Source organism: Talpa europaea (assembly GCF_964194135.1).
Source record: "Talpa europaea genome assembly, chromosome: 15".
In the NCBI taxonomy this organism is placed as follows: domain Eukaryota; kingdom Metazoa; phylum Chordata; class Mammalia; order Eulipotyphla; family Talpidae; genus Talpa; species Talpa europaea.
Window position 1 is genome coordinate 65553674 of NC_140083.1, and position 25992 is coordinate 65579665.

The 25992-nt window shown below is 35.6% G+C and overlaps 2 protein-coding genes across 2 annotated transcripts; both read left to right on the forward strand.

Moving 5' to 3' along the window:
* Positions 1–509: 509 nt before the first annotated feature.
* Positions 510–5681, forward strand: LOC311185424 (NKG2-A/NKG2-B type II integral membrane protein-like; the record flags this gene model as incomplete). The annotated part of the gene is made up of 5 exons (XM_084256050.1): positions 510–696; positions 1078–1176; positions 1687–1740; positions 2240–2391; positions 5655–5681. The coding sequence occupies 5 exons, from the start codon at positions 510–512 to the stop codon at positions 5679–5681; spliced, it is 519 nt and encodes a 172-aa protein (XP_084112176.1).
* A 9458-nt stretch (positions 5682–15139) lies between these two features.
* LOC311185425 (NKG2-A/NKG2-B type II integral membrane protein-like) lies at positions 15140–19663 on the forward strand (the record flags this gene model as incomplete). Its single annotated transcript, XM_084256051.1, has 6 exons — positions 15140–15326; positions 15714–15809; positions 16305–16382; positions 17457–17608; positions 19095–19195; positions 19555–19663. 6 exons carry the CDS (start codon positions 15140–15142, stop codon positions 19661–19663), a joined length of 723 nt encoding a protein of 240 aa, XP_084112177.1.
* Between the last annotated feature and the right edge of the window lie 6329 nt (positions 19664–25992).

The following is a 25992-nucleotide window of genomic DNA, read 5'->3' on the forward strand; positions in this document are numbered from 1 at the left end:
AACAATTGTAAATTTAAATAAGACTTGAAATTAAATAAGACTTTTTATGCCTTGTTCTCAAATTATTTACAATTTGAGTAAAGGCAGTGTTTTATGTAATATTTTTCAATGTACAAAAGATTTCCTTCAATTTTTAATGATTTCTTGGAACTTCACAATATTCCAGATAAAATATCATTTGCTAAAACCTCCTCTACTTCTAAAAAATCATCTTAAGTCACTAAATAATGGTAATTTAGTGAAGGAAAGTTCCACATATGAATTTGTTTATTAAAAAAAACTAGATTTTTGTCATATTTCGCCAATCAAAATAACATATCAAACATAGAATATCATCTTAAAAACTACTTAGTCTGTCCTAAAACTCATGTTTAAATCTGTGAGGAGATTAAAAACAGCCTTCACATTGTTTGAATGTGATAGGAGTACTCAGCCCACACTCTGCCCATATTGACAACACCAAGCATCTTCTCACCAAATGCAATTTATTCTCCACTCAAGTTGCAAAGATGAGTAACCAAGGTGTAACCTATGCAGAACTGAAGCATGCAAAGAATTTAAAAAGACAGCAAATTAAACCTTTGGGACCTGAAAGCTCCATTTCGGTCACCCAGCAAGAAATAACTTATGCAGAATTTGACTTTCAAAATGCTTCTCAGGATCCTCAGGAAAATGACAAAACATACCATTGCAAAGGTAAAATGCTTAATAGACATACAGTATAACTGCTCTGGGATGGACAATGGAGCGCAGGGGTGGGGGTATACAAAGGGAAGAAGCTCACGTATCTTGCATTTGTGAAATCAGAATTTCAAGTTGGAATTCAGGATTCTAATGTGAAATGTGAAGACTAATTTTATCCAGGCATTGTTGTCATTGAGTAACTACTCATGATTATTACACATACTGTAAACGCAACAGTGTATGCTGGGAGAAAGATTACAATGGGAGGCATAGATCTGGGATCCAAATTCATATATGTGATTCCTTGTGGATGTGCATTCTCTTGTCTGTAAACTGTCTGAGCAACTGTCTTCATCTCTCCTTTCTCAAGTGTTTCCATTTCTGTCCTTACAGGCTTACCATCACCACCGGAGAAACTCATTGCTGGGATCCTGGGAAATATTTGCCTTTTCTTGATACTCAGTATTGTAGCAGTGATCAATAGTAATGCCTGTAAGTAAATTTTGGAAAGATTATAAGAAAACCTGTCACTTAATGATCATCAGTCACTCTACAGATTTCATAATATTAAAGAATAGAACTCTCATTTTAATATGTTTATTTAGACCTAATGTGGAAAGTTTATTCAAAATTTGTCAATAAGTATAAGTAACAATGAGCATGGAGAACTTTTTTTTACATACTGCAATTTGTAATTGAATTTTGTAATTCAAAACATGCTTCAGGATATGAAAAGACCTTATTGAGAAATACAAATTAATTCTGGAACTTTGTTAAACCAAGTATAAGTATAAGCCAAGAGATAATATAATTTCACCTTGTTGGCTTCTGAAATAGCTTAATCCAAATGTTCAATACACTATTGTTTTCTTGGTAAAATCAATTGTACTAAAGCTCATTCTAACTTAAGTCAAATTTCAAACTAAAAAAATAAAAAGTATTACAATTTCCTTAGATCAGCTTTAATACTTATAAGGATTACTTTGTTGTTGTTTTTTCTAGCTCCTGAAAAACAAAAGCTGAACAATTCATCCCAAGACAAAATGATCCCAAAAGGTATATAGTGATTTTCAAAGTTATGATATTAATACAGTTTATATTTTATCTCTACCTTAGATAAGGCATGTAAAAACATGAATTATGGATTTGCATAATAAAAAGTAAAGATTATTAAAATGTTTATATTATACAATAATAGAGAAATAGTCATTTAAAATTACCTTACTCATTGTTGTCAATTAGTTCCAATGTCCTACTGCTATAAGTGAGATAAATAATATTTCTGTTCCAAAACAGTATTTTGATCACTAGATATTTGAAACATGTAAAAAGTAGATAGTTTTGCTTGCGTGTTTGCTTTGTATAAACCCATACCTTAGGAGAGAGGTGTTGACTTTTCTCTGAGTCAGTGTGTGTCTTTTGTCATATGTACCAACTGTGAGGATGCATAACTATGTTATAATATGCACGTATATGTTGAAGACCATGCAAATTTTAAAGATTTTTATTAAAAATTAAAATTGCATTTTGATAATAATTCATAATCTTTCCACAGCATACCATTGTGGCCCTTGTCCAAAGGAGTGGTTAACAATTTTCAACAACTGCTACTATATCAGCTATGAAAAAAAAACCTGGAATGACAGCATAACTGCCTGTGCTTCTAACAACTCTCATCTGCTCTACACAGAAAATCAGGAAGAAATGGTAAGATTTTAAATCTTTCAAATATTTTATTAAAAGATTATTTTAGTCAAGATTAACTTATTGATTGCATCTATACTGGTGTGGATATATGTTGTTTTATTTAAAATCCTGTTGATAATTCTGCTGATTTGATTTCATATTGTTTTTCTATTTCATGCTGTGAATGACCATTTGATAATTTTCAATTCTAGTTTTTCATAGAAAACCAAGTTTATATAGATGCTGTTTGAAATAAACTTTGCTATTCAATTTTACCACACATCAAGGAAACTAAATATATGATGATTTTGCAGATTAATTAAATGAACTAAACCCAGGTAATTACAAATTAAATAGAAGTTCCCAACCCAGCAGTCCCCCCTGAATGCACTTTACTCACTTCTCTCTGTTCACTAACCACTTTGCTATCTTATGAATCATCCTTGTTTAATGTTGAACATTATATAAATTGAAAAATTCATTTTATGTGTTTCTTCTCATGCTGTTTTGATATTAGCAGTAAATCCATAATTTTGCATTTATCTGCAACTTGTTAATTATCACTGCTATAATATACCAATATGACACTTTTATTCTATTCTACTCCGAAAATTAATTATGGGTGTTATGAATAATTGATTTATGAAAATCCTTCTTTATAGCCTTTTCCTACATATTACATTGCATTTTCAATACATTGCCTATTATGTATAAATATGTAGTATATAATACATTATATTTTGATAATATGCTGTATCTATTATACTACAATAATCTGTAAATATAATTATAATTGTATCTATATATAAATATTTTATGTTGTATCAAATACACCAAATGATTTTTCTGGTTCATAAATATGTGTGTTTGTTATTTTATTAAATTATCCTAGGCTTAAAAAAAATTGTTACAGTATATGTTTTACTTAATGGCCCCTTGATGCACAACTTTGTATTTTCAGGAATTTTAATATCATGTCTGATGCTTATTTAACAGTATCATTATGACATTACTAGGCATTTTCCTGATTACTATTAAACTGAACACATTTTTCTGGTCTATTCAGTGCTGAATTATTCTGTGAAGTGCTGTTTGCCCTTCTCTCCTACATGGTGTCTGTGTTTTCCTGCCTAGAGCTCTTGTTATATTATAGACATGATCTCTTTTTAACTTGTGAGCTATAAAGAGCATTTTTTTGAATGTGACTTAACAGTTTTGCTTTACTATTGTAATCCTTTAATGACCAGAATCTCTTAATGTATCAATTTTGCATTTTGAGTTCTTTATATGGCCTGGAGCAAGTCTCTCTTTTTTTTTTTTTTTTTTTTTTTTTTGGCAATCTATTATTTGCAAATATTTTCTCCAACTCTTGTGATTTTTCTTTTTCTTTGAAAGAGCAGAAATAAGGCCTCCTTGGTGGCACAGCGGTTGAGCACTGGGTTGCGAAGTGTATTTCGTCAGTCTGTCTGTTCTGCTCCCCGCTCTGGCTCTGGTGAATTCTCTAGCCCTCCCGCGCTTCTGACTGTACCCAGTGCTTGTATAAATAAACCTTTTCTTTAAAAAAAAAAAAGAGCAGAAATATTTTATTTTGATTAATTACACACATCATCAGTGTGTTCTTTTATGGATCATTTTTTTGGTGTTGTATCTAAAAATTCTGTCTAAGCCAAGGACATGTCAATTTTTTTTATAATATATATTCTTGAAGTTTACAGTTTTCTGTATAACCTGTTGAGAACATTTTTATATATAGTATTAGTATGGATAAAATTATAATCATTTATTTGTCATTTTCCCACTGAAAGCCAGCTATTTCCACAGCATTGATTGGAAAGACTTTGCTTTCTTCACTTAATGAGTCTGCATCTTTGTTGAAACTTGCATGTCATGTAAATGTGCATATAGTTGTGCACTTTCTAATCTGTTTTATTATCTGGTTATTCTATTTTAAGCCAATCCCATACTTCAAACAATGTCTACATTACAATGAGTTTCTATTATTTTATATTAGTAACTTTTCAGTGTTTCTCTGTGTGTTCCAGATATTTGCATGAGTATTTCCTTTTTATCCCTAGCTTTTAGAATTTTTCTTGCTTTTTATTTTAAGTGAAACCATTTATTTTCTTCCTTTCTCCTCCTGACTTAATTTGCTTAGTATAATCCCACCCCTCCATTCATGTTCTGAATGGCAAGAGTTTATCTTTTATTACAGCTTTTGGTTATTTTCTTAGAATTTTATATTAAGATATAATTTTTAGAACATTATAGATCTATTTCACTTCCTGCTCCACTCACCTCTTTGTGGCAATTGGGTTGTTTTCAGAACTTGACTATTATAAACAGCACTGTGATGAACACAGGAGTGAATACATCCCTTCAAATTACTGTATTGTATTCTTTGGGTAGATATCTAGGAGTAGAATTTCTGCATCATATGGTAAATCAATTCACTTTTGGTGCAAACGTAGACTGGTCAAGCTCTATGGAAAACAGTATGTAAATTTCCAAAAATTCAGATCACACATTTTTTAAAAAAGTAAACTTTTTTTTTTACCATACATCAAGGAGACTAAATATATCATGATTTTTCAGATTAAGTGAAATGAGCCAGGTAATTACAAATCAGTGACATGTGACAAAGCTATGGCTTTTCTCTAAGCCCTGCTTATGTCTAAGAGAAACTATTTTATAAATTCTCAATTTACTATCATTCAGTATAAGGTATTTTCTAAGACATTTTGCTTTTATTTCGCCTTTGAACTCTGTTTTCTAGAAGTACAAAATGATTGCTTAGGGATTCACATGTTTCATATACCTAATTATTTAATTCTATATGTCAGCTATGTTTAGCGGCTCATAATATCTTTCCAGTCTTCCACAGTTCTATAGATTTTCTGACAAGTTGTTCACATTTTTGTTTTCTCGTAGAAGATTTTGATCTCCCTTGACATTTTCTCATGGATTGACCTTGCCTACAGAGCCTATAATAATTCACAGGTGTGGCCAACGGGCTCAGCTTTCTCTTCCAAAGTGTAAGATTTTTGAGAACTATCATCTTGAATGCCTTAAGGGGAATGATCATTGTAGTAAAAATAATATGTTATTTACTATAAACATAATTACTTAAATGGTTCCAATAAAAACTTATATTGGAAATATCCAGGGCTAGATCTAATTATTAGCCCAAATACATTGTTTGCAGTCACCAAAATATTAACTGATAATGAAAATTAATTAACATTACATGTATGGATATTAATTTTATGTTATTTTCTACATTGCAGGATTTCACAATCTTCAGAGAAGGATAAAAATTGTCCATTTTTAAATTTTGTCCTGAAAAATGTGTCTTTTGATTCCTGTCTAGAAACAAAACTTTTTATCTGTAAACATCAGGCACATTAGCCTACCAAAATTTGGTAAAATGCCACTTATCATTTCTAGCTTTTGGTTATTTTCTTAGAATTTCGTATTAAGATATCATCTTTAGAACATTGTTGATTCACAATAAAATAGTGCAGCTATTTCCCACATCCCCTTGTTCCCAAACAAGTACAGCCTCCCCCATTAACAACATCAGTAAACAAAATGGTGCATCTGTTATGAAGGATGAATCCACATTGAAACATAATAACCACTTAAACTTCATAGTTTACTGAGCTTTGCCCTTGGCATTAGAGACTTTATTATTTATGAAGATATACACCCAGGTACATATTACACCTCTTTTTGTTTTTTATTAAAATAAACCATATATAAATTATGAATCCTAATGTCAAGAAGTGTTATTTCCAAGTGTGCAAAGGTGAATAATTCCACTCCTATTTTCTCATTACTTAATTTTCTAGCCCTTGAAGTTGTTAATTAGGCAATTCAACAACCTACGGTAGCAAAGTGTTTATTTAAGTCATAGACAAGTCAGAAGACATGAATCAGAGAAAGCTTGATGGAAAGAATGATTAACTATTTGGTGAGGACAGATCTCAGGCTGGTCTGTGGAGCAGGAACACTCCCTGCCACAGTATCCACAGGTAGAGGCTGGAGGGCAAGAAATTGTGACAGGGCCTCCCTGGTGGTGTGGGAGTTAACGACAGCACTATCAAGCTATTGCCAGCCACTGCAGCAAGAGTTCCATCCCTCAGCCAGGAGCAACCCACATGGCACAGCGGACCTCTCCTTTCTCACCTACTGTTCCCCTTAGCAGTGTATTTTGGTCAATCCACCTGTTCTGCTACCCACTCTCTGGTGAATCCTCTCTACGCCTGCACCTCTGGTCTACACCCTAGTTCTTGAATGCATACATAAATAAATCTTTAAAAAAAAAAAAGATACTGCGACAGATTAACCACAAAAACTGGCTGGAAGTGAGCACTGCAGCACATCCTATATGTGGCCCCTGACAGTTGCATCTCAGCCACTAAAACCAACCCCTGGAAGTCAGGAAAAAAGAGCCCCTTCCCTGCAGAATCTCCCCTGTGTCCATTACAGCAAACGTTAACATCATGTGTGCTGCAAGGGAGAAAAGATTAAAGGATTTAGCTCTGTTATCTCAGATAGAACAATAAAATACAGATTTGGAGTTGAGAGTAATAATTTATTAATTGGTACTCAAGTTATCATGCTACAACCACAAAGTTGCTCTATAAGAAACTTCTGGTTCTCCGGGCTTCTCTGGTGGCACAAGAGGTTCATGCAACCTATGAAGCTATTGCTAGCCACTGCAGCACAAGTTCGATACCTGGCCAGGGAGCCACCAACATGGCACAGCAGACCTCTCCTATCTGGCTTGCTGCTCCCCTCAGCAGTGTATTGCAGTATATCCACCTGTTCTGCTCCCCACTGTCTCTGGTGAATCTTCTCACCCCTCATACCTCTGGCCTACACACGAGTTCTTGTATGCATAAATAAATAAATCTTAAAAACAAACAAACAAACAAAAAAAAAAACTTCTGGTTCTACCACTCCCTTGGAGAATGTGTAACAGGGTAATACGCAGGGAAAAGGGAGGTTCCAGGTTCCCTTCCCCACCCTAAGAAGAGAAGAGCTGGGCAGGGAGGAGAAACTGAACAGTAGACGTGGACAAGGGAGAAGAGAGCAAGAAGCCCTGGAGCCTGCATATGGAGCAGAGAGACATATGAAAAAGTTTGGCCTTGGACTTGTACCAGGAACTTGAGCATGTAGAAGGATGTGCACACTTGTACAGATGTGGGTGAGAAACCATGGGGAGCCTAACAAAGGCAGGCTTTACTTTGATTTTGGCTTTGTTCTTTTCCATCCAGACTTGCATGGCCCCTTCTGCTCCTTTCCTGTGGTGCCCACACTAGGGGTGGATCATGGCAGGCTTTTGGGTCTCAGCAGCCCTGCTTTGTGCCACCCTGTTGGGTAGGCACTTACCTTCAAGGGACTGGGTAACTTTGGGTGCTTGATTTGAAACTATATTCTTTCTCTTCTCTTTATTGCATAATAATTGTATTAAAGTTCTTTTGTTTTTTTGTTTATTTATTTATTTATTTATTTTTTATAGAGGCATGTTTTATTCATTTGTCTGTTTGTTTGTTTTGTTTATACATGCACTGGGCACAGTCAGAAGTGCGGGAGGGTGAGAGAATTCACCAGAGCCAGAGCGGGGAGCAGAGCAGGCAGAAGGACCAAAGTATACTGCTGAGGGGAGCAGCGGGCGGCAGGAGAGGTCTGCGCGCCATGTGGGACCCTCCTCTGGTGGCCGGGGAGCAGCCGGGGATCGAACCGGCCGCAGAGGCCGCGGGCAGCCTCGCAACACAGCGCTCAACCGCTGCGCCACCGGGGAGGCCCTAAAGTTCTTTTGTATTGAATGTTCTATCCTTTAGAGTATATTTTGGCTTTATGCAGTGGATGGCAGAACCTATTTGAAACAACCAATTTGGGGGTTCCCTGCCTCTAACAAATGGAACCAGTATATATATCTTATGAATCTGTCCAAGTGAAACATTATCAGGATTAGATTCATGTTAGGTAGTGATAGAAACAGGTAGTATTTGCATCTTTTAAAGTGTTTTATTATTTTGAATAGGTGTTGAGTGGGCCAACGTGCCAAATATAACATGCTGATTATGGCTGAGAGTAGATGTCCACACAGAAAAGATGGAGAGAAGAAGAAAGAGAATTTGGGGTGCTACAATCAAACAAAATGAATGAGGAACAGAAAAATGTAAAACCACCAGTTAGTATTTTGAAAAATAATCGGGGGAAAATCTATCAGTATGAATCAAATGGGACTATTTTGAGGAGAATTTAGAACCACTGTAAAACAGTCTTTAAATGACACAGAATAATCAGTGTCTTTTTGGTTATCCATTTTTTTCCCTGTTGAAATTCAGGTATTTAAAAAGTTACCTTATTTTATTAAATTCTCTCTCACCCATCTCTACCACTTTTTATTACCATACTTAGAAAAACACTTTCATGGGAAACAAAAAGTATTAATTAGCAAAAACATTTAAAAAGCTAAGAACATTTACATGGTCATGCAGCTAGTTATTGAGAAAATTCAGGAAACATTTCATAATTTGACAATGATGCAGAAATATTTATGCCTGAATTCTATTACAATCAGAAGCGATGACTGAGCTGATTACTATTTGCAAAATAAATTACTATTTTATATACCTTCATTTCTTTGAATTTAGCATATTCTGTATATTTCCCATAAAAGTACATAGACAATATATAATTAATCATGATTCATTTTATATAATTTATAAGTTATAGCTGCAGCTAATTGCTGAAATTTGTAGTAAACAGCCCGAGATTGCACTGACATTTAAAAATAAGTGTTTATGTCTCATTCACCCACTTGTGGTTTGACTGTTTCAGTTGATACAAGCTGGCAGGTATAGGCTTGACTTCAGACCACGGAGTCAGCTCCGATTGTGTTTGTTGAAATGTATTTTGCTCTCTGAGCACTGAGCTTCCAGGTACAGGAGCTTCTCACAGCAGAGAGTAGCAGCTGTCTGAGGGACAAGCAGAAATATGCTACGCCTGTCTGGACTCACAACTCAGGCTGTCACTTTCCCACTCACATGATATTGTCAAGATAAATCATATAGTTAAACACTCATTGATTATGTATCCATTCATGGTGTTCAGAGGGGAGGATGTGGACTCACTGAAAAATAATCTTATCTACTACAATAGCCATAGGAATGGTTTTGTCAATATATTTTGTGAGAAAGATGCATTTTAAAAGGAAAAAAAAACTGGATATGAGGGATAATAGTAGTTCCTTCATTTTCCATCAAGGTAATTTTTTTTCCTCTGTGCTAAAAATACTTATGAGGTTGCCTTGTGTGCTGTTACTGTCATACAGGTGCTCTCACCAGGGACTTGGATCACCATACAAATGGGGAGGAATGAAGGTGGTATGAAATCTGGGCATAGACCAGAGGCACAGAGTGTGGAGAGAGGCAGAGGGGTCACAACTGGGGCAGGAAGAGCACAGAGACCATAGCAAGGGCCCAAGTGTGTTGTGGTGCTGGGAGAACTACACAGACTAAACTTGAAGGGAGAAAGCAAATACAGTTCAAAAATGAACAATATAAGAAAATAAATGCAAAATATAATTTTAAAAAGTTTAGGACATGAACAATGAAACCAGATCATTTGAATGTAACTCTAACTGCACCCTATAACCCTGTGACTTCATTACATGACTTTTCTGGCTCAGATTCCTTTCTTATAAAATATGATGAAAAGAGTATCTTATAAATATAATTTACAGTTATCTGCAAATTATTTGAAAAACACTTGAAGAACATTCGGATATAATTTAGTAAAATTAAGAACTAAACTCCCATTCCTGTCCCAGCAGGCAGGTCTGGGAGACTTGAATAGCTAAGGGGATGTATAAGTTGGCCTTGGGGACAAAGCCAATAAAACCCACCACCATGACCAGAAAGGACATAAAACCCACCACCACGATCAAAAAACCAGCTCAATTCTAGGAATGCAGAAAGCAGAGACCAGGACATGTTTCTGTGACCAAGTCCAATGCCGGTCACCAGACATCTCAGCAGATAATTGGTGCAAACTGGCCGACCAAGTTACAAAGCCTGTGAAAACCTTTTCTCTTCTCCCTCTGTCTCTGGTGAATTCTTTCACTCCTCCCTCTCCCTTACCCCACCATAGGCCTTACACTGATCTGGTCCCCACAACAAAAATTAAGAAAAGCAGGGCCTCCCTGGTGGCACAGACAGTTGAACACAGCACTGTGAAACTGTCCACAGCCTCTGCAGTGCAGGTTCGATCCAGACTGGCCAGGGAGATACCCACATGGTGCAGCAGACCTCTCCTGTCTCGACCGCTGCTCCCCTCAGCAGTGTATTTTGGTCAGTTTGCCTGTTCTGTTCCCCACTGTGTCTCTGGTGAATTCTCTCACCCTCCCATACTTCTTGCCTGTACCCCAGTTCTTGTATACATACCTAAATCTTTAAAAAAGTAAGAAAAGCAGTTCTGGCCACATACGCACTCACAAATCACATTTATTTTTCCTGAAAACCTATGCTTCATTTCCATCACCTGAGGTTTTTTTTTTTTAATAATTATTGAAATACATTAAGTTCAGTAAAAAAGTACATAAATGAATAAAAACAAAAACTTAAAAATATTTGCTTTGATATTTATGCATGCAAAAACTGGGGTATAAGACAGAGGAGTAGGGACAAGAGGATTCACTTGAGACAGAGTGGGGAGCAGAACAGGTGGATCCATTGAAACACACTGCTGAGGGGAGCAGCCGGCGAGAATGGAGAATTATGCTGCGCCATGTGGGTCAGCTCCTTAGCTGGGGATGGAACTCAGGCCGCTGCTGTGATAGTGTGATATCTTTGAGACTTAACCTGAAAAGAGTATTCTTTGCTTCTTATTGAGTTCCCATTCATCCACCTTTCTTAGGTCACTGGATATTCTCACAGCTAGAAAGTCACAAATTATATATGCATGCATGTTCATACAGACATATATGTGTGTGTGTGTGTGTATATATATATATATATGTATGTATGCATACACACATCCCTGTATGACTATTTCTATATATATATCATAAAGAGTAAATTATAGTTACTCAATATTTTGAGTAATTTTTAAGGCATTGTATTCTTGACTGTAGATTTCATTCTCACCAACAATTGTTTCTGACTGATTTTTGATATAGAGGGCTCTCACAGTTATGAGGTGGGATCTCCTTGTGGTCTTTGATTTGCATTTCTGTGATAATGATCATTTTGTCATGTGCCTTCAACCTGTGTTTCAAAAGTCAATTTTTTTCTGCTCTCCCCAATTTTTGCTTCCATGAGATTTTTGAAAGTTACTTTTGTAATTCCCTTACAAAAGTACACTTTGGTTTTTATCATTTACAACAAATATTCCTATTAAAAAACAATTACAATCGTGGCCTCCCCGGTGGTGCAGCGGTTGAGCGCTGGGTTGCGAAGCTGCCCGCAGCCTCTGCAGCGCTGGTTCGATCCCCGGCTGCTCCCCGGCCACCAGAGGAGGGTCCCACATGGCGCACAGACCTCTCCTGGCGCCCGCTGCTCCCCTCAGCAGTGTACTTCAGTCTGCCTGTTCTGCTCCTCGCTCTGACTCTAGTGAATTCTCTCACCCTCCTGCACTTCTGACAGTACCCAGTGCTTGTATAAATAAACAAAAATAAATCTTAAAAAAAAACAAGAATTATAATTGGAGGATGGATGAATGAATGAATGGTGGTAATATTTCAGTCACTGGAATGATTGTATGGTTTAATATTTTTTTTATCAATGGAAATCTAAATAGCTTTTTTATAAAGAATAAAATTGAATGCAGAAATTTTCAGACTAGGAAAGAAATGTTGAGAAGATAAGTTGGTATTGATTTTTGTTATAGTTATAGAAAATTTTAAAATGTAGTGATTTTTTGGAATATTAGTGACAAACATCATTAGATACCTATTGGTAATGGAATAATGATATCAATTTTTCCCATTATAAATGATATAAGAGTATGGGGGAAAGTAGATAATGTCAAGATTTATGAATCTTGCTTTATATTAGAATTTAAATATCTAAGACAGTCTTAACAAGGCCTAAGTGTTAAGCATTTGTGACTTCTGTGGAAACAAGTTACAAGCATGGGTGTTCAAGTCTTTGGTCCCCTGATATATTTCAGAGGCATTTGAAAATGGAAAAGGTAAATGACAACTATAAACCCATCCTCTCCTACAGGCTGCAGGTGTGTGATGAGGAGTCCTGTTCAAACTGCTAGTGACACATTCCTGAGAAATCTACTGTTTCCACTCTTGCTTCACTCTGAAACTTCACAGGGCAGTCAGTTCTCAAGATCACAAATAGTGTTTGTGATCACAGATCAGAACAACACGTGCTGGTGAGGATGTGGAGAAGAGGGAACCCTCTTGAACTGCTGGTAGGATGCTCTGTGGGCCAGTCCTTGTGAAAATCAGTGTGGAGGTGTCTCCTCCTTCACTCAAGGATGCACAGCTTCTTAGCCAACAGAAGGTATGTGTTGCTCCTCTCTTCTCTCTCTGCTGGTCCATCTCTTTTAGTAGAAGATTATGAGGTTAGATGTGAGGCAATTGATATACAGTTCATATGCAATCAAATCAAAGAAAACTTTGGTATCTTTATTTGAATAATTCAGGTCAAACACAAGGAGAAAATGAAATATTTTGTGAATTTCTCAAAATATTTAAATTCTTTCCAGTTGAGAATTACTCAATTACATAAAATCTGCATAATTAGATTTGTAAATCAATGCCATTTAACTTGAAATTTCACCAGATCATAACAAGGAGAGTTTATTTTTGTAATTCATAATCAATACAGATATAATTCTATATATTTTTTGTATTTAGCTCCATCTTTAAAATTAGACTCTTACATGAATACATTCCATCATGAAGGTCAAAGGTAATTTTCATCTACATACTTTGATTTAATATAAAAGGTTTTAATGTTAACAGAAATCAAGATGAGATAGCTTCTATAAAATGCCATTTTGAATTTAAAAGTATACAAAATGCTTAAAAATAAACAAACATTGTACAAGAAATGCCACACTAGAAACAAACTCCTGTCTGATGAATTAAGTTATATGGTATAAACGTTATGAAAGAATAAAAACATGGTGGTTGTATCAAAATAATAAGGCATGCATTATTGACAGCTTTGAAGTCAACTTGAGTATCATGTTTTACATGTATTATGTCTTAGATATTCCTAGCTACATTTTAGATTAGTAAACTAAAACTAAGTTGAAAGATATATATATAGCTTTTTCTTTTTTTTTTCTTTTTTACTGAGTCAAAATTAAAATATGATAGTAAGTATCAAAATCAGAATTAATTCTAGATCCCACTTTTTATAGAGTCTATTGATTGAATTACTAAAATTATCATTTTCAATTTATTGCAATTATTACTTGTGCAACTAAGGCACCATTCATTAACTTGGATAGGCTCTTTCTGGAAGTTTTAACCAATAATGTTGTTCCAATAATTAATGAAACAATAATGTTCATAACATTTTATGTTTTCTATCTGGCTATTAAATCATTTACCAATTACTTATTTTATTTAAAATTATGTATTTTTAAAATATTATTTTTTTGTTTTTTCATTTTCTGTATTATTTAGGTTTTGGATGAGCTTAGCATGCCAGTAACATTAGCCAATATACAAAATTTCTTTAAAATTGTAAAAAATTTGGGGCCTCCCCGGTGGCGCAGCAGTTGAGCTCTGGGTTGCGAAGCTGCCCGCGGCCTCTGCCGCGCCGGTTCGATCCCCGTCGCTCCCCGGCCACCGGAGGAGGGTCCCACATGGCACGCAGACCTCTCCTGCCGCCTGCTGCTCCCCTCAGCAGTGTACTTCGGTCCTTCTGCCTGTTCTGTTCCCCGCTCTGGCTCTGGTGAATTCTCTCACCCTCCCGCGCTTCTGACTGTACCCAGTGCATGTATAAACAAACAAACCGAAAAGAAAACACAAACAAACAAACAAATAAATAAAAAAAAAAGCCTCTATTAAAAAAAAATAAATAAAATTGTAAAAATTTCTCAGAATATCACAATAATGAAAGACATATTTTGAAAGAAAATAACCTGATATAATTTAAAAACACCTAAACCTCTTTTAATAAATAAATGTAAATTACTAAAAAAAAATAATTAGTGTAGGAAATGCTAACACTGCTATTTCTCCCGATTAGAACAATCAATCTTTAATGTTTACTTTTAAAAATTGACATAAAAACTGGTGCATCATTATCACTAAGCCACCATTTTCATTTTAATACAGTTATACAAGTGATTAAGATGCTGCTGTGGAATATGACTTTAAATCAATAAAGATAATATTGGTCATGACCTTCTCAATTTTGATTAATTTTTTTGCTTTTCATTTTTCCAACCAAATACTATTGTGTCAGCATGGAGTATGCTTTAAAAAACTACTTATTCTGTCATGAAACGTATGTTTAAGGTCCTAGGAGTTCATATTTTTAAAATTTTCTCACTGAGGTAATATTTGTTTACATCATTGTATGTTGGAGTGATGGGATCCGCCTCTGGTGATAAAACCTTAATTCTCATGACTTTAGACCAGACATGTGTGTTGTTCAACTGCAATATGAGTCTGTCACTCCGCTCACGCTCCGCCCACAGTGATCTGCTTCTATGCAAATTTATTAAAGACTGACAAGCATTTATCACAGAGCACAGTTCCTGATTTTACAGAGCAGCAGAGATGAATGAGCAAAGAGTCACCTATGCAGAGCTGAAGCTGGCAAAGGTCTCAAAAAGACCGCAAGTGAAACCTAAGGAGAGTAAAAGCTCCACAACTGGAACGGAGCAGGGAGTAACCTACGCAGAATTAAGTCTTCACAATGCTGCTCGGGATCCTCAGGAGAATGGCAAGTCCTGTCACCTCAAAGGTAAAACATTGAGTAGACACACAGCACCACTGTTCTGGGAGATGCAGAGGGGTGGAGGTCCACAAAGAATAGGGAATAAACTGACATGGTTTTCATTTGTGAGGCTGAGAATTTGGTATTGGAATATGGTATTCTAGTAGGAAACCTGATGTCTATTTTTTTTCCAGGTATTGTTATAATTTACAATTGTTGACAAACAAAAATTCATGGGTGTTTTGTTTACTCAAAAGGCAATGGTGTAATCTGGGGGGAAGATTCCAGTGGGAGATAGAGGTCTTGAGTCAAATTTACATATGTGACTCCCTGTGCATGTAGATTTTGTTGTGTGTAAACTGAGCAACTGCCTCCATTTGTCCTTTCTCAGTGTTTCCATTTCTCTCCCTGCAGGCTTAGCAGCACCTCCAGAGAAGTGCATTGCTGGGATCTTGGGACTCACCTGCCTTGTCTTGATATGCATTATTGTGCCCGTGTGGGTTTATACCCGTAGGTACATTTATGAAAGATAATATAATGGAACTTTTCACTTAATGATTGTCAGTGCCTTTAAATATCTCATAATATTAAGGAATAGAACTATTATATTAATGTATTGGTTTAATTAAATGTGGGTTAATCTCATCTTCTCAAAAACACAAATATACAGAATGATTGAGGAGACCATTTTATATAGATTCAGATATCATTATTCAAAGTCATGCGTTAAGAGACTGAAAGACTATTGAAAACTATAAAATGATTTTTGAATTTTGATAACTGTGTATTGTAAGAGATGGTGAAATTTGACTATAAATTTTTGTGCTGTTTTCTCCCAAAGCTTTGTTCTTTTATTATTTTTTTCAGAAACTCAACTTTATCATTATAACTGTATCATTATAATTATAACTCTACCAAAATACAACATTTCTAATTTTGAAACATTAAATTGATTATTAATTACTGAGAACCTTAATTTTTACAAGGATTCTTTTATTTTTCTAGCTACAAATGAAAAGCCAGAGCAGAATGATTTCTCCTCAGAGCAGAATGATTGCCCAAACGTAACAAAGAGCCAGAAAGGTAAAAAATGATTTCCAAAATTCTGATATTAGTACAGTTTATATTATGTATATATGTGAGGCTGGGAAAAAAATGGTAACAAAGTTTCTGGTAAAACCTACATTATAAAATCAAGTAATAGGGCCTCCCTGGTGGTGCAGCGGTTGAGCGCTGGGCTGCGAAGCTGTCCTCAGCCTCTGTAGCGCCAGTTCCATCCCTGGCTGCTGGGCGAGGGTCCCACATGGCGCGCAGACCTCTCCTGCCGCCCGCTGCTCCCCTCAGCAGTGTACTTCGTCAGCCTGCCTGTTCTGCTCCCTGCTCTGGCTCTGGTGAATTCTCTCACCCTCCTGCACTTCTGATTATACCCAATGCTTGTATACATAAATAAATAAATAAATAAATCTTAAAAAAAAATCAAATAATAAATATTCATGAATAACGATGATAGGAGGGGCTCAGCATATCCAACAACAGGAAGAAAATTCACTTAGAAGATCCATCCATGTGGCCAATTGGCTCATGTCCCCCTGCTATATATGTATGTACAATTTTACTATTAAAAAAAATGACATTGGGCCTTCTTGGTGGCACAGGTGGTTGAGCTGCACACTGGGAAGCTGTCCGTTAATGCACACACACTCTGTAGTGCAGGTTCGATCCCGGCCTGCCGGGAGAATCCCACATGGCATGGCCAACCTCTCCTGTCTCGCCCACTACACTCCTCAGCAATGTATTTCGTCAGTCTTCCTGTTTTGTTCTCCACTCTGTCTCTGGTGAATCCTTTCACCCTCCTGCAGATCTGGCCTATACCCAGATTCTTGTATAAATAAATAAATCTTTAAAAAAAAATTAAAAATGACATTATTTACACTTTGTCAGGACTTGCGCAGTGGATATTATTTGTGTGAGTTTGCTTCGTATGGAAAATAAATTATAGCATTAGAGGTTGCATTTTCTCTGTGATTGTATGTTGCATGACCAGCTGTGAGGTGTGTGCATGTGTTAGGTACATGTATGTTCATATCTCAGCACGTAATGATAAACCATGTTATTAACGCAAGTACTTTTAGGCAATAATTCATAATTTCCCTGCAGAATACGATTGTGGCCCTTGTTTTAAGGGGTGGTTTTCGTACTCCAACAACTGCTATTACTTTAGTGCTGAACAAAAAACCTGGAAGGAGAGCGCGAAGGCCTGTCAGTGTATGAACTCTCAGCTGCTCTACATAGACACTGAGGAAGAAATGGTAAGAATGTCAGTGTCCCAACCACTTTCTTGAAGACACATTACAGTCAGTTTTATATTTATAGAATTCATACATATTTTTGTACAAATTTGTAGTTTATTTTAAAGTTTGTGTAACAACATTTTTTTGTCTGACTTTGTGGATTTTACTAATATCTTTGACCCCATTAATGCACACTTGAAAAACCCTGTTCTTGGCTTACATAGAGAACCATACTTTCTTTATGTGTATGTATGTATATATATATATATGTATATAGAGAAAATAAATATTGCTGTTTAATACACACCGAGAAAGGCGAGCATATTGTGATCCGGCAGATTAATCACTAAGTGAATAAAATTGTATCTGCAGAGCAGATCCTGAATAAAAGTCCCAGGGGTCTCCCTGGTGGCACAAGGATTAAGCACTGCACAATGAAGCAATCCACAGCCTCTAAAGCAGTAGTTCGATCACCAGCTGTCCAGGGAGAAACCTTCATGGTGCAGCAGACCTCTGCTGTCTCAGCCTTTGCTCCCCTCAGCAGTGTATTACAGTCAGTCTGGCTGTTCTGCTCTCCACTCTGTGTCTGGTGAATCCTCTCACCCCATGAACCTGTGGCCTATACCGCAGCTCTTCTGTGCATAAATAAATAAATCTTAAAAAAAATAGAAGTCCCAGCCCCAGTGTACCCCAGACACCCTGTCTACTCTCTCTTCACTCCTGCTGTCTGGTTATTTAGCTATTGACCTGACTTTTAATTTCATATATCTCTTTTCTTGTTTATGAACTGAAATACAATCATATGGCATATACTTTTGTTCTGGTCACATCACTCCCCTATAATTTCTCAGTAATTCATCTGCATATTGCATTTATCTGCTGTTTGCTGATTTTCACTGCATAATTTATGATATAACATGTAAAACCCATTCTGTTCACTGTTTCAGGGGCAGGGTGTGCATGTCACCTGCTCAGAGATAAACTCCTGGGTTCTCTATTCTCAGTCGTAGGGTCCCTTTAGTTGTCCCTTCTCCCCCTACCAGTCCTGATCATGTGTCCCTGGTGGTGAGAGGTGAAGTGTGTCCCAGCTGCTGACTGTTGTCACTGTTCTGAGGCATCTCCCTTGTCAGGCTGCCCTGCTGTTGCTGCACAGGACCCCTCACCTCAGGGCAGAATTGCTGCCCTGAGCCTCCTCCTGTTGTAGGTTGGTGGTGACAGGACACAGACCTAACTCAGAATTTTCCTTGTTCACATGACAAGAAGAGTGAAGTTCCTGAGTATAAATGTTTAGGAGTTCCTGTTATGTAATCATGATGTGCTTGTGAGCGTTTGTGGCGTTATGCACAATAGTTCTCAGCACATTGTGTGTATGTGGTGTGAGATTGGAATCTGTCTCTTCCTTCTGAAAATGTAGAATATTTTGAAAGAACACATATTTATGTTTTTTTTTTTAACAAAGCCTTTCACATTTTTATGTAAGTGCAAAATCTTTATGTTTGAATAGAAATTTCTGAACTCCCTATCAGTTTTGTCATGGATTGGAATCTACCGTAACAGCAGCAATCATGAATGGACGTTTTTAAATGGGTCAACTTCCCAACTAGAGTAAGTTGTATTTAAATAATGTTATAGTAGCATTAAAAAATGCTGTTTTTCTTGGTTTGCCCCATCACTATAGAACTTAAGAGAAGAAAGGTATGAAAAGGAATATAAAAGAATGATATTAGTGCTTTTGAGTTAAATTATAGGTGCGAAGAATGGTGTTGAATATTAGTGGAATCTTGATAAATTTTGAAGAAAGGACAGCTCAGTTTTTCTTACTCCCAGCTCTGACAATATTCTATGAATATTGACTTCATCTATTTTCAAAATATGCTTGTATTGCAATTAAAAGATATGCTACTGTTTCTTGGTTTGCCCCAACAATATATAACAACAAAATTATGCCTTTTTCTTTATTACAGGATGAGAAAACCAGTATCTGCTGACTATCACTGTGTTACACTGCAATCTAACTATTATGCAGATAATTGTGAATTTCCAAAGTTGTATTATTGCAAGCAGAAGATGTAAATTAAAAAAAAAAAAACAAGTTTGGATTTGTGTAACTTGTCAATTCAAGAAATTAGTCTTATTGAGATTATTTTTTGTTTTAGATATTTTTTCAAAATAATTATTGAAATACACTATGTTCAGCCAAAATTACAGATAGCATTACTTTAGTGCCTGAAATTTTTTGTTTGTGTTCAACCTTCAAAAAGGTCATTTGCGGTCTCCCTGGTGGCAGAGGTTTTAATAGCAGTGCTATCAAGATATGGTCAGCCACTGCAGCATGAGTTAGATCCCCACTAGTCAGTGAGCAACTCACAAGGCACAGCAGATTTCTCCTAGCTAGCCGGCTGCTCCCCTCAGCAGTGCAGTTCACTAGATCTGCCTGTTCTGCTCCCCACTCTATATCTGGTGAATCATCTCACCCTCCATACATCTGGCTCACAGCCTAGTTCTTATATCCATAAATAAATAAATGTTTTTTTAAGATTTCTTTTTTATTTATACAAGAACTGGGTATAGGCCAGATGTGCAGAAGGGTGAGAGGATTCACCAGAGACAGAGTGGGGAACAGAACAGTCAGACTGACTGAAATACACTGCTGAGGGGAGCAGCGAGTGTCACAGGAGAGGTCTACCTCAGCCTGTGGGTATCTCCGCAGCTGGCAGGGATTGATCTGGCACTGCAGAGGCTGTGGACAGCTTCACAGTGCTGCACTCAATCGCCTGCACCACCAGGGAGGCTCTTACAAAATAAATATAAAAAAAAAAAAAGATCATTTGTTGTGTGAGTCCAGTTATAAGTAATTGCAAATTCACTTTCATACAGAAAGTGGATTGGGGGTTGAAAGGGACTGAGAGGAGGTGGGATGAGAAACTGGCCACTTATTTGTTCTCTGTTTCTTTTCGAAATGATGGAACAGTTTCAGTGCTAAGAGTGGTGATGTTTGCAAACTCTGAAGATGCTAAATGTCTTTGACTTATTCACTTCACATGGCTCAATTTTATGCTTTATAAATTACATCTCAATAAAGATGATTCTAAAAAAATCATGTGATGAGTTTGAGAACATTTAATTTTTAAAGTAATTTAGAGTTTGGTCATCTTTACCATATTTATTTTTTCAGTCTACATCAACCTTAATCCTGCCTTAAATTTGATTTTTTTTTCTCATTATGCTTTGTGTTTTCAAAGTAGACATGGGAAAATGATGTTATGCTTTAGTAAATACACTTTATTTAAAGATGTCTGAAATATCTGTTAGCAATTTTTGATGTTGTAAAATATAACACAACTAGAGTTGGCTCATTGGTTTTATATGCAATATGTATTAATTCTATCAATCTTATATATGACTCTAGAATATGGATATACGAATTATCAATTTTGATGTAAATAGTTATTTATTGTGAATTATCACACATTGTTTCTTCTTTCCAAGTGCAATTAATTTTTTTACTTGGCTTTTTACAGACAAGAGTTTTTATATCCAATATTAAATAGTAGTTACTGTTATTGATCTCTATGTATTCCCATTTTAGGGGAAAAATTCAATATTTGTTCTTTGATATGAAGTTTATTGTAACTTTTTCATCATCACTATCCAGTTAATGTCATCCCATCACATTCACATTTTTGTAATGGTTTTATGATTTGATATTATGTTTTTATTCATTTTTCATCAACTGGAATGAGAAATGTTTTCTTTATAAAATATTTATGAAGTAAATTATCTTCATTTCTTTCAAATATTAAACATCTTGCATTTTTGCAATAAAACTATAGCAATCCTTCTGTGTGTTCTTTATCCATGTATATATTTGATTTAGATCAGCACATTTTTCCTTCTTATTCACAAAAAGTTTAGACTGTTTTGATTCACAGTTATACATTAGTCAGTTTTTGAATCAAAGCTACATTAGTAAGGATTTCTGTTTTTCTCATACCTGAAGTACTTTAGTATTTATGTGTTATTTCACTGACATCATCTGAGCATGTAAACTTGTTTTAGGATAGTTTTATGTAAAAACTCAGCAGCTGTAACACTTGTGAAGTTTCTTCAGGTTGAAATATTGGTTGTGCAACTTTTTGTTGATTACATTTTCTACAAATTGTCTATTTCATATAGACATTAAAATGCATTCCTAATGTTGGCTTATTTTTTAGCGTACCTACTAAAAACTGTAATGGGGGACCTCCCTCATGCTACAGAGGTTAGTCTCAGTGCTGTCAAGTAATCCCAGCCACTACTGATGAGTTAGATCCCAGGCCAGGAAGCTAACCCACATGGTGCAGCACACCTCTACTGTCTTGCCGATTCCTCCCCTGAACAGTGTATTTCAGTAGATCTACCTGTTCTGCTGCCAACTCTGTCTCTAGTGCCACAGGGGAGGCCCAGGAGTTATTTTATATTTCAGTCATAGAATGGTGACATAATTCAATAGTTTTGAAAGCTTTATCATATCAAGAGAATTTTTATCAGTGAAAATCTAAACAATCTGAAAGCTGACTGCAGAAAAATAGAGAAGAAAAACTTGGGAGCTGGTGATCAAGGGAATATTGTAAAAAAGTTGAAATGTAATTTTTCAGAAAATTAGTGACATATTGTTTAATATATATGACTTAGGGGATTATGGTTTTAGAATGTTTCCATAAAATAGAATTGACATATAAGCGTATAAGAAAACAATATGTAGTGCCAAGACTCAGAAACCTTCTCTAGGCGTGAAACATCCAGTAGATGATTAATTAAAGTTTTCATGTGTTGGTGGTTGAGATGGAAGCAATTTAACATCCAAGTATGGTTAATTCTTTTGTCCCCTGATATCTTTTAGAATATGAACAAAATTTCTTAGAGACATTTGTCAATGGACAAACTAAATGACACACTACCAGTTCAGTCTCCTCTGCTTTGGAGGTGTGTGTTGAGAAACTGCCTTCACAATAGCTAGGATTTCCTGTTCAAGTTTTAAGTGACACCTTGAAAGAAATCTGCTTTTTTCCCAGTGTTGTTTCACTCTGCACCTTCACAGAGAGTCTGTGTAAACCACAGATATTGTTTGTTTCCAAGAGGAAACAGGTCTCTCACTAGAGGATACTCCACTCTTTGGCCAAGAGAAGGTATGTGTTCCTACTCTCCTGTCTCTCTATAAGCTCAACTCATTTATCACAAATGCTGTATGTGATATAACAATTGATATGCAATCAAATCAAATTATAGAGAACGCTGGTATCTTTATTGAATAATTCAGAGTGGGAAATTAGCATAAAATGAAATATATTATAGGTTATCTTAAATATTCAAGTCCATTATGTGGAGAATTACTCAAGTGCATATACACAGGGATAATTGTTTTCTTAAATCAATGAAGTCTCATTTGAAATCCCATAAGAATCGTGACATGGGACAGCTTATTTTGGAGCTAGCAATCCGTACAGATATAATTCTGAATATTAGTTATTGTTTAGCCCAGTCTTTGAGCATAGATTCTTAAAATTAATTCATTTAATTAGGAAGGTCAAATGGAATTCCTCATATACTTTCTTAATCTTAATAAAACCAATTTAATTATGCATACAAATGGGGATGAAATAGTCGTTAAAATTCTAACTTACTTATAAAGTATCAAAATTTTTTTTTTAATTGAACTAAATATAGCCAAGAAGATGCACAACACCGATAGACTCCTGTCTAAGGAACTATGTTACATGATCTGATTGATATAAATCAGAAATAACTATGTCAGTTTGTCAGAACAATAATTAAAATAACTGACGAGAGCTTACAAAGGGCAGGTTGAATGTTAGGAGTTTTACATGTATATCTTATATGCTTTTATTCCAGTTTTAGATTTGTAAGCAGAATTAGTACATTCTATGTAACTTTTGTAGGTTTCAAAGCCAGAATTAATCTCAGATTCCACTCTGCAGCAGTCAATTATTCAAGTATTAAATTGCATTATCTGATTGATTATAATTAAAATCCTTCTGGAAGTTTGAGCCAACAGTATTGTCCCTTGGACCTACTAAACATAGAGCTTCCATATGATCCAGCAATTCCACTCCTAGGTATTTACCCAAAGGACACAGAAACATCAATTCCAAAGAACACCTGCACCCCTATGTTTATAGCAGCACTATTTAAAATAGCTAAGCTTTGGAAACAGCCCAAATGCCCAAAAATAGATGACTGGATCAAGAAGATGTGGTACATATACACCATGGAATATTACTCAGCATTCAAAAAAGATAAACACATGTAATTTGCAGCAACATGGATGGTGTTGGAAGGGATCATGCTCAGCGAAATAAGCCAAAAAGAAAAAGAAAAATACCGGATGGTCTCACTCATAGCAGGAATCTAGAAAACTTAAATAAGGAACCAGGAAAATGAATAACTATAAGAAAGTGAAAATCAAAATCAACAAAAAACTATGAACCAGAGACACTTTTTGGGGGGTGGGGGGTGGGAGGGGAGGGATTGGGGTCAGAATGGGGCGTTTGCAATTGTATGGGGGAATATAATAATAAAATTTATTATTTAAAAAAAAGATTTTTATGATTTTTTTTTTTGATTTTCAGTTCACTCATTTACCAACTTCTTGGAGAAAATAAATGACATTTCAAAATATTTGTGTTTTCAATATTGTTTAGGATTTCAAGAAGTTAATGTCACATATTATATATAGTAACTAGTCTTCAAAATTGTAATGATTTCTTAGAACTCTACAATATTTTGAGAAAATATCATGTTTTAACTTATCACCCCTTTTAAAAATAAATGCTATTCAGAATATAAAGGCAATTAAGAGTAGGAAATTAATACATATTTAACACAACTCTTACACACTATAGACTAGCAATCTAATTATCAATAGATATAAAAATTGTAAAAGTTAGCACATCATTTCTAATATAGCATATTAAGACAGTTATTTTGCTAGTTTCAAAATGTTTTGTAAGATGATGACTTTAAATGAGTGCAGATGTTATTATTTGTGAAGTTTATGCCATTGATATTTGGTCTTCTAGTCCCCCAACCAATAGAATTGTGTGAAAATAAAATAGCATTTTCAAAAAATATTTTGTATTATGTGAAACTATTATTAGCTCTATGGAAATTTTAATCTGATTGTCCATTATACAACTGCAATATAAGTTTATTACTCTACATGCTCCACCCATGAAACTACACTAGGGATCTGGTCATCATGTGAGCATTTAGTAAGGACTTGCCTGCAGCTATCGGAGAGCTCCATCCTTAATACTACTCAGCTGCAAGGATGAATGACCAAAAAGAGAACTACCCGGAAGTGAATCTGGACCCAAGAAGACAGCAAATGAAAGGTAACGGCACATAAAGTTCTACTACATCAACAGAATAGCAAGTAACCTCTGTGGAATGACATCTTCAAAATACTTCCCAGGATCTTCAAGGGAATGACAAGTGATACATGTTCAAAGATAAAACAATGAATAGACAACATACATGTAACTATTCTGGGCTGCGTGATTGGGGTCCTGGCGTGCAGAAAGTGTAGGGGATAAGCTCACATAGTTTTCCCCTGAGAGAGTTGGAGCTTGAAATATGACTATGTCATTCTAATTTGAAATGTGAGGACTAATTTTGACCCTGCATTGTTGGAAGCTGGAGTCTTTGATATGTCATGGGGCATTATGTTTATTGAAACACAGCATATTCTGGTGGCAAGATAACAATGGGAGATGTGGACTTGGGATCCAACCTTGTAGACGTGACTCCTTGTGCAGGAAGGTGTTCATGTCTGTAAACTGTCATCATTTGTGTCCATTTTTTCTCTGTGTTTCCATTTATCTCCCTGCAAACTCGCCATCACCTCCAGGGCAGATGCTGCTGAGGTCCTGGGGATTGTCTGCCTGGTCTTGGTGTCCACCATAATGAAAACCATAGTTCTTGTTCCTGGTAAGAAATTTTGAAAGATGATAAGTCACAAAGTTTACATGATGGTTACCAGTGCCAGAAAAATTCAGTCATTAAGGAGAACATTCATTTTTAATCTATGGTTTTAAGTGTTGAATGGTTGTTCTAAATTTGTCAAAGAGTAAATATGCAGAATAATTATGGAGAGTATTTTATGGATTCATATATCATGATTAAATGACATGCTTTTGGAAACTGAAAGACATAATTAGAAATATGAATTTATTTTTGAGAATTGGTAACCACACACTGCAGGAGATAGTGAAATTTGACTCTAACTATTTGTGATATTTTCCCTCAAATGTTTATTCTTTTATTATTTTTTTCAGAAACTCAACAATATTATAGATTATTACTGTAAGCCTACCAGTATACAAAATTTCTAACTTATAAAT